The 10,000-nt window shown below is 41.8% G+C and overlaps 1 protein-coding gene across 1 annotated transcript in view; it reads left to right on the top strand.

Annotated features, from left to right (window-relative positions):
• Window positions 1-5,846: 5,846 nt before the first annotated feature.
• The window catches only part of znf804b (zinc finger protein 804B), a 72,874-nt gene continuing 68,720 nt past the window's right edge, over window positions 5,847-10,000 (top strand). The window contains exon 1 of the mRNA XM_030785423.1: window positions 5,847-5,960. Within this exon, the coding sequence (XP_030641283.1) occupies window positions 5,847-5,960 (114 nt within the window). The remainder of the gene's footprint in view (window positions 5,961-10,000) is intronic.

Here is a 10,000-nt window from a genome sequence, read left to right as displayed (position 1 = left end):
TGTGGTAAAATTCACGCCGGTTTGAGACGCAAGACAAAGGTGAAACTTTTGAAAAATTCTGAATCACTTAACTGCAAATATTAATCCCGGGTGCATGCTGTCAGCTTCGCTGAGAACAGTTCACGGGGTAATTCACAGAGACGGATAACATCGTCCGGCTGCGGTATATAAACTCTTTATTCTACCAAAAAATGCGTTGGTCAAATAAAGTGTCACCAGCTAAGGCTACGGTCTGCTGAGTGATGGGGAGGAAAAGTATATACAAACAGATGAGTCGTTCTTTACTTTGTTCTTAAAAATGAAAGAATGCATTTGTGGTATGCGTCAGAAGAATCACGCGGACTTGGTCGTATACTTAGCCTACTACAGTGGAAGGTTCTGGCGTCTCCACTATGACGAGGCTCATTAGAGGGGTGGGTAAATATTATCGTATGCAGATGTGTCGTTCTGTCTTATTCATCCTATGGTGAAGCATCTCTATGATAATAGTCTCTTCCATGACAGCGTTGGCTTCACCCACATACTGAGTGTTTACTGAACAGTTCGATGAATGTGAAAGCGGTAAATCACTCACCGAGATTTAACGCAGCTGAAGGCTTTTGGTGAAATTTCACTTGATCCAGCGTTTTCCTCCAACAACAAAATATCTAACGATGAAATTGGGAAGACTAAACCCTTCCAACCAAGTTGGACTATATTGTAGAATCTATTCCGGGGTGCGCATCCTATTAAGACGCTTGGCAGTTACGTGTATCTAATCTTAGCCTGCAAACTATTACTGTATTAAATTAAAATATTCATCCTGTTGCCTTTGATAAGGAAAGAAAGAAAGAAAGAAAGAAAGAAAGAAAGAAAGAAAGAAAGAAAGAAAGAAAGAAAGAAAGACAGAAAGAAAGAAAAAAAAAGAGATGGATGTGACCCATATATATTTTAATGCCTGTCATTTAATATTAAGTTCACAAGGTATCTTGATTTTTCTTAGTGACCCCCCCACCCCCCTCCATATGGCTGGCTATTCTTCTTTATTAGATTGTCATTATTGTATAGTAATTACTTAGGCTATGTTTGCCGTAGACACTGATCAAAGGGGATAGATATTAAATTACAAGTAGTGTATCTCTGGAACCTTGGAGTGTGTGTTTCTCCAGTGGAGGGTTCTTTGTGTGTGTCTGTGTGTGTGTGTGTGTGTTTGTGGAAATGTTATGGGGGGACATAGAACACATGGCCATCCTGTTGCGTTGCATTACTTGTGTAGCTTTTGTTGTTGTTGTTGTGTGTGTTGTATGTATGTTGTATTAGCGGTGTGTCCTGTATTAGTCTTTTATGCTGAATTAGTCGCTTTAGTTTACTTGAAGTGCACTCAGTATTTGACATTTGATACTAAAAACATCTAAATTCATCTGATTCTTAGCAAGTGATCAGCTGGCTGCATAACAACACTTGTCGGGAACCAATTAGAGGCGATCATATTTACAAATGTTCTCAATACATAAAACTAGTTTAAGGTTAAATAGTTCTCAATACATAAAACTAGTTTAAGGTTAAATCGTTCTCAATACATAAAACTAGTTTAAGGTTAAATAGTTCATAGCATTGAGCTGGGCCAGGACTAGACAGATTTCACTGTTGTTTTCTGCAATGTCTGGAGTGGGAAAAATAAATAAACAAATAAATAAATAAATAAAAGGGTGCTGTGCATTATCTTTATGTCAGAAGAGAATAGATACAGTAAGTCTGCCGGATAACACAACCCACACACAAACTCCTTAATGTTAGAATGCACTGGGAAGACTGTAGATTTATGTCAAAGCCATAGGAGATGTTATTAACAATTGTTCATAGCATCAGATTGTGGGTCCGTTGGCACCAATTTGAAAATTCTTCAGTCGTTTCCTTTCATGATAATATTTTTTAACATTAAACTGTCAAATAAAACCAGCCACTTCTTGGATTTTCTCTCTGAGCAAAAGTTCACTAAATCTCATCACAGGTTTTCGTTTGACAGATAATTCGTTTTGGCTCCAAATGTCGCTGTGGACTAACGATGCTCTGCCCTTATTCTGTGCAACATTGTCTTGGATTTGTTTGCTTGTTTGTTTGTTTTGCTTTACAAAAACTCCAAAAAAAAAAGTATGTATATGATGTAACAATAAAATCATTTTGTAGGTATGATTGTAACAGTAGTTCCAAGAACGGAAAGAAAGGAATATATGAGGTTTTTTTTGTTTTTTTTTTTTACAAAAAAATATTGTTTTGGATTGGTCTGGCGTCCATTTATTTACAGTTTACAATTTGGTATTTAGCAGATGCTATTAGCCAAAGCGACTTACAAGAAGTGCATCAGTCAGATCCTATTACCTCGTAAAAAGAGATCACAATAAGGCTGAACATTAATTTACACTTCGTATTACGCTCCTGGAATTCACTGACAGTGAATGACAAACACAAATACAAGACAAGGTTAGTTTTTTATATATATATATATATATATATATATATATAAAGAAAGGGAGGTTAGGCAGTGGGGGACAGGTGGGTTCTGAAGAGGTGGGTTTTCAGTTTCCTGCGGAAGATGGCGAGAGATTCCGCAGTCCTAACTGAGTGAGGGAGGTCATTCCACCACCGCGGAGCAATGGCAGAGAAGAGGCGTGGTCGGGAAGAACAGCTGCCGGGTTCCCAAAGTGAGGGGACCGTCAGTTGACCAGAGGTGGTAGAGCGGAGGGTTCTGGCAGGGGTATAAGAAGTTATCAGGGACTGAATGTATGATGGGGCGGAGCCTCGCGTGGCCTGGTAGGCCAGCACCAGTGTCTTGAACTGGATGTGGGCTGCTACCGTAGGCCAGTGGAGTGCAGTAAGGAGCGGAGCGACATGAACTATCTGAGAGAAAAAAAAAAAAAGAAGAAACAAGGTAAAGAGATTAGAAAAGTAACCGGGATGAAGCAGTGACCATATCAGGATAACTTTTATTTCATAGGAGCCCAGCTGTGATCTAAGATCTTCAGAAACTCTTCATGTATGCACCACCTCATTGTTGTCCTTTAAAATGAGACAACAAAGTGCTTTCAGTTTCTAATCTCTACTGTCCTGTTTTATTTATATTGTGTACTGGGTAATACATCAGGCACTTTCCTTCATTTGAGTATGATGCCATACTTTCTTTGTTTTTTCCTTGGTTTTTTTTGTTGTTGTTGTCGTTCTTAAAATGCAAGAGGTGGTGTGTGTGTGTTTGTGTGTGTGTGTGTGTGTGTGTGTGTGTGTGTGTCTTCTCCCTCCTCTCTATACTCTGCTTTGTGAGGGTACATTTCAAACTTCATACCCGAAAGCTCCAAGCATACTTTCATTTATTCTAAATTACAAAAAGACAGCTACAAAATGATTTTGTTTTAAGTTTCCAGTAATGTCACACACACACACACTCACACACACACACACACACACACACACACACACACACACACACACAAATTCTCATATTCATCTGTGCATCATATTTCTATTCACTAATCTCCATACACTAGTTATTCGCAAGCTGTGTTTAATATGAAGCGTTTACATTTTTTTGATGTATGGGAGTGTATGGTGAGGGAGGCTTTGGATTCGGTTTTTGTTTACTCTTAAAAAATGTTGTGAGTCGCATTCTAAGGTGTGTGTGTGTGTAATAGAGACCCATTTTATGAAAATATAATGAATCGGCATGTATTGATCTGGATCCATAGCGTGTGCTGTGCGACCACATGCTAATACCAGAGCTGACGTCCAGAGAGAGAGAGAGAGAGAGAGAGAGAAAGAGAGTCAATCCTTTAAAATAAGCCCAATGATCTTCTTTTAATTGGTCTTGCTGAACATATTCACTAGGGACAATAATCCCTCACATATCCTAACACCATTATAAATTGACCATGGGAATAAAGCTTCTGTGAAATTTGAATAATTCCAACGACACTTCATATTTCCTCACGGCAAAAGAGGTTGGAGTAGCTATCGTAAGAAACTCATTTATCTATATCTATTCTCATTATAGAAACATATCTCATATTCAATGCCGATTACCCACTAATAATATTCAAATATACTATACGGGCGGGGGAAGGGGGGGGGGCAGTTTCTTTGCGAATCAAGATTAAGTCGTTAGAAAAGCGCAGCCCACACAGCGCGCGCAGTACACTTCGTTATTGCGGAATATTGGCAGGCTCCACTCTCAGGGGCCAGTCTGCCGTTTCAGAACCATACGCTCTGGACAGCGCACGTCGCTTTTCCACGGCTGTGTATTACACAATTTCACACGGGATCACAACATCATGGTTAAAAACCCAAAACAGGATTTTGTAAGCGCAAAATGGGATGATGATCACACGTGTCCAACTCTTCTTGACATTTTTATGGGTTTTTTTTTTCCCTCAGCGCCTCTGAAAGTTATGAATTTTCTAGAAGCATAAGCAAAAATGAGACACCCCCCTTCCAACACACACACACACACACACACACACAGAGACACTCAGGGGACCAATGCCTACCAGTGCTTGAATGAAATTGATAGGTTCTACGTTAAGACGTGAAACGTTTCAAATTTAGTGCTAAACGACAGACAACCGCAAGTTCACTTCACAGCAAGCGTGTTACACCTTCAAAAACAGTGCAATGAAAGTTTGGCTTGTTAAACAGACTGTATGAATCTCTCTCCCCCCCCCCCCCCCCCTCCTCTCTATTTCTCTGTGTCTCACGCACGCAAGAACGCACGCGCGCGCGCACACACACACACACACACACACACACACACACACACAAAGAATCGAGTGAATGAGTGATCCGTGCAGCGCTGATCCCGCCAGCCCACATTTCTGTTAATTTCCTTCAGCAGCCACATGAAATCTTTACTTGGCAGTCGGTCCAGAGAGGGAGAGAGAGAAAGAGGGGGAGAGAGAGAGAGAGAGAGAGACGATGTGTCTTTCTAAGCGCTCTCTCACTCCGAATCATTTGGACTGAGAGTAGAGTAGGGCAAGGATTGTTTCCTTTCTCTCTACGCGGGAAACCACGATTTGATAACAGCCTCGAGCGCAGCTCGTATGAGTTAAAAAGCTTGGGATTTCAAGCGCAAAGAAAATCTCTAGAGAGAAGGGCAAGAGCAAAAAAGCCTTGTGGAGAAGCCGACCATTAAAGGGAAGTTGTCGCACGGTTGGGATAACACAAAAACATGTGTTCTGCGACCCTGTCTGTAGGACTCCGAGTAGAAAATCTGCGAAGTGTTGTGTTGACTGTTACACAATGAGATGAGCACTGGGATATTTGTATTTTCGTCTGGTCGCATATAGGCTATAATTTCCCACCGATTTGCAAAGAAATACAGCATTTGATGGATGTCCCTGGGAACGGGCGTTTAGAGTGTCTTGCGCTATACAGTAGCTTGGCGGGAAATCCAGAGAAAGACACGGAGCGAACAAACACCGGTGCTCGAACATAAAGACATCCGAAGCCGGACTGTCAAGTGTGGGTGAGTGTGAGTGTGTGTGTGCGCGCGCGCGTGTGTGCGTGTGCGCGTGCGTTTGGAGAGAGGGAGAGAGAGAGAGAGAGAGAGAGAGAGAGAAAGAGAGAGAGACTATCCTCTTGTGTTAAACGAGATTTAAGATTTGCATTTTAATCATCCTGCAAACAGCATGGTATTGCCTACCACTCACACAGCCTGCCGTTCCATGTCGCTGTAGTGTCCCACGCTTCCCCTGGCGGACTCTATCTGATACTCAAACCGACTGACGCTTCCCCGTCATCGGTATAAACATTCTGCACCTCCTGCTAAAGAGGGACTCTGTCGACTGCATCGGAGCTCCGCTCATGGGTTATCATTGGACCGGATGGCGTGCTACTACCTGGTTATCAGTTCAACGCACCTCAGCAACGGACATTACCGGAGCATTAAGGGAGTTTTCAGGGGTCCCTTGTGCAGGTCTGCCGGTGGCGAATCTCCGGTAATGTATTCTCGCTTACTTTCTCTCGCTCTGGCAAATGAAAACATTGTACATAGGTTATTTCGTTCATAATTGTGACGAAAATAGATTTTAAACTCCACACATAACTTTGGTGTCATCCTGTGAACGTGCCTCAGATATACTTTTTCTTGTTTTGTCCAACTTTACAGCTTTAACGTGATTAGATTACAGTTTCAAAGCGACGTTCTTGACGAGTAAGGTGATTGGTTAAACAGTTTAATTAAACTAAAATGAAGCGCTGTAAATTTAACCCTCGGGAGTAATAGAGGACATAGACAATTACTGTCTACCTTCTCTCTGCTGTCTAAGAAAAAACCCCGCAGACAAACGTTATTTGCGGTGCTAGGAAACAGGCACCGAGTGTGCGTAGCCTATATGGTGTTTGCGTGTATGAGATTTCACTGTGGTCGGGGCCAGACGTTTTCGGTTGAGCTGTTGCCCCTTGATGGTTTTCTCTGAATGTGTTTGATTGACAGAGCTTTGATCAGATTTCTTAAAGAAACCATGGCATTGAAGACAGAACAGGTTATATCCTCAGAGAGGGGCAGTTCTATTCTAAGGGTTTATGAAAAGATAAAGAATGCACCAGAGTGTACAGGAGAAGCTGAGGTAAAGGAGAAGTGAGAGAGAAAAGGTGGAATGCAAGACTGCCAGCAAGAAATGTTGATTTTTTTTTTGTAATTTAACTAAGAACACCTACACCTCTCTCTCTCTCTCTCTCTCTCTCTCTCTCTCTCTCTCTGCAGTCCCATTCAGTTTCCCCCTCTTGCGATGTGATAGTTCTGGACAGGTGTAGGCAATGTGGTAGAATTCCCACCAGCCAATCACAGAACTCTGTGCCGTTGCTCAGGGCAATGCAGCCCCTCTCAGATCTGGAATATGTAACATTTTCAGACAGGTCCTCTCACGCTCTCTGTCTGTCTATATATCTGTCTATATATCTGTCTATATATATATATATGTGTGTGTGTGTGTGTGTACATATATATATATATATATGTGTGTGTGTGTGTGTGTGTGTGTGTGTGTGTGTGTGTGTGTGTATGTATGTATGTATATATCCCCTCAGTATATTCTTCTCTTCCTCCTCTCTGTCTGTAAAAGAAGGAGAAAGTGTGTGTGTTTGTCTGGAGCCCTTGGCTGTGCTTGTCTGTAGCACAGTTGTCTGCCTTATTGGACATGATTTTGTCAGACTTCTTCAAAGTCCAGTGGAAAACACTCAGCATAAGCAAGCACATTATGTAAAAGCATAGAGCTCAGACCATGCTAATTACATTTATTCCTCCCCATGTCTCCAGTGTGTGTGTGCGTGCGTGTGTGTGTGTGTGTGTGTGCGCGCGCGCTTGTGTGAGACAGCGAGTGAGAGTGAGAGAGGGTGAGTGAGAGAGAGAGAGAGAGAGAGAGAGAGAGAGAGACTCAGACTTGATCTGCTCTAAATTCAACGTTAGAACAGAGCCCTGTCTGTCAGCTTCAATAAAGGTAACATCATGATTCTTCAAAACAAGTCCAAAATTCTGAGTAACAGATACGCTTTGACTATAACTCATGGGTTGAAAGACACTTTACCTTTATCTTTACCTTCTAACGACGTCATCTGGACGGTGTTTGTCATAGTAATGCGTGCACTGAAGAAAAAGGCTACTTTTACAATCAAAAGAAATCTCCATAAAATTACAGTTCTGCTCAGAATTTCGGTTTTAACAGTTCAACATCATCAATCAACCAATAGCAGTGTATGAACGTGACATTCTCACAAGGAACAATACGCTGATTTCAGTCAGGAGGGGCACCCGGTCGAAAAGGACTTCTACCAAAACAGCGTTAAACTGCAACTGAAGCGGACCAATTAATGTATGAAAAGGAAAATTAGGTTGGTTCCTATGGAAGTGAAAAGAGCGCTGAAATTCTGGGTACCCCTGAAAACAAGCTCCCAATAATAGCCTTTTCTTTACACCTCTTCCAACTGAGGAGCAGAGGCCTGAAAAAAAAAAAAAAAAGATCTTGTGCCAAACCTCTCCTCAAACCTATTTATCAACTAGTGTACACTAAGACTCCTCTGTGTTGGAGCGGCTTTCTAATCAATTGCGATAAATCTAATTATGAAACGAGCAAACTAACTAACTTCTTATTTGGAACATCGGGGTTCATGAAGATGGAAGAACAAAGCAACCCGATTTGTTATCGAACCTCCGAGATAAAATTGGTGACACCTCAGCTTCCTGTCTCCTCTTTATCAGAGATACTAGGCAGCACTACAGAAGCAACCGGAAGGTCGTGGAGATAAGTCTCAGATTCTCTATTAACGTGCCCTCACATAAGAGCACTCCAACCAAAGGCCGGTCCGATGGAGTTTGACCTCTGACCCGGTCGTTACTTTAACCCTTCGTTTGGATATGAGCGCATCTGTTAAACGAGTGCACTTAAACGTTCGTCTCCACGAGAGCGCGAGTTGAGTCCCTGACCATTGACTTGGCCATTGAGTGGTGAAGACGGAGGAAGAGCTCACTGTCCAAAGAAAAGAAAAACAGGTTTTCCCTACACTGCCACAAATACAACATCAACAATATATGTGTGTGTGTGTGTGTGTATGTATATATATATACATACATACATACACATATACATATACATATACATACATCCATACATACATACATATATATATATATGTGTGTGTGTGTGTGTGTGTGTGTATGAGAGAGAGAGAGATAGATGTTTTGTTAAATTCAGAAGGCTCTGTGGCTTTGTTTTGATGAATTGCCTGACACAGGGAAAATGGCAGTACTGTTAGAGGAAGAACACACTGTCCCTCTCACCGAGAAACATATCCACAGAATGTCAAAGTCTGAGAAATGACTACTGACTACATATTACCCATAGTCATCATCCGCACACACACTGTAAAGACAGTTTGTGTGTGTGTGAGTGTGTGTGTGTGTGTGTGTGTCTGTCTATCCAACAATGTATGATATCATGATATATGCTTATAAGCATATCTATCTATCTATCTATCTATCTATCTATCTGTCTATCTATCTATCTATCTATCTATCTATCTATCTATCTATCTATCTATCTATCTATCTATCTATCTATCTATCCATCTATCTATCTATCTGAGAGAGAGAGAGAGAGAGAGAGAGAGAGAGAGAGAGAGAGTCCTAGTGGAAAGTGTTGCTGATTTGGGAGATGCTGAGCTGTTTGATGGACAGGACTGATAATGGGTAATTTTTACAAGCAGCTGTTGGGAAGTGTTTGCATATGTGCGTTTGTGTGTGTGTGTGTGCGTGCGTGCATGCCTGCGCGTATGTGTGCGTGCGCGCGTGTGTCCTCATCCAACACAGCTTAAATCAGAGTGTCATGTTCACTCTGGCTCAAAAGCGTGACTAGATCACACACACACACACGCATGCACGCGCACACACACACACACACACACACACATAGACACACACACACACAGAGAGAATGACACTGCGATTCTCTGACAGCTTCCTCCGCTCTGTCTCACAGCTCTATTAATAATACTTTACACTGACATATTCTGGTAATTTCTGATGCTCAATCAACTAATAAACTCATTCTGGGCCACGTTCAACCGACTCTTATAACATCACTTACTGTCCTGATGATATTTTTCGACTCTCTGTCGTGGTTTTCCAACCTCACAATGATTTTGTAAGAGAAAATAATCCCATTCCCGTCCCTTACCGTGAGTAAGACCTTTAACGATTATCTTACGACTTCCTCTCCTCCTGGTCTCTGAGAGCGAACGAGGACATGATTGTTCTCGGTAGGATTAGGGGTAGAATTGTGTGTAGGCTGGAAATTTGATGATGTGGAGGAGGAAGAGGAGAAATATGATAATATGGTTGGAGTGTGTGGTACGAAGGGTTTTGTTTGATGTTAGGACGCTAGAGTTAAAACCAATTTCAGATGCGGTAAGGTAGCTAGATTACTGTAATCATTTTAATGATGATGCTTCTCTCTCTCTCCTGTACGCACGCACGCGCACACAC

This window comes from Chanos chanos, chromosome 9 (assembly GCF_902362185.1).
Source record: "Chanos chanos chromosome 9, fChaCha1.1, whole genome shotgun sequence".
NCBI lineage: Eukaryota > Metazoa > Chordata > Actinopteri > Gonorynchiformes > Chanidae > Chanos > Chanos chanos.
Note: the sequence above shows the minus strand (reverse complement) of the source record. Positions and strands in the feature narration are given on the sequence as shown.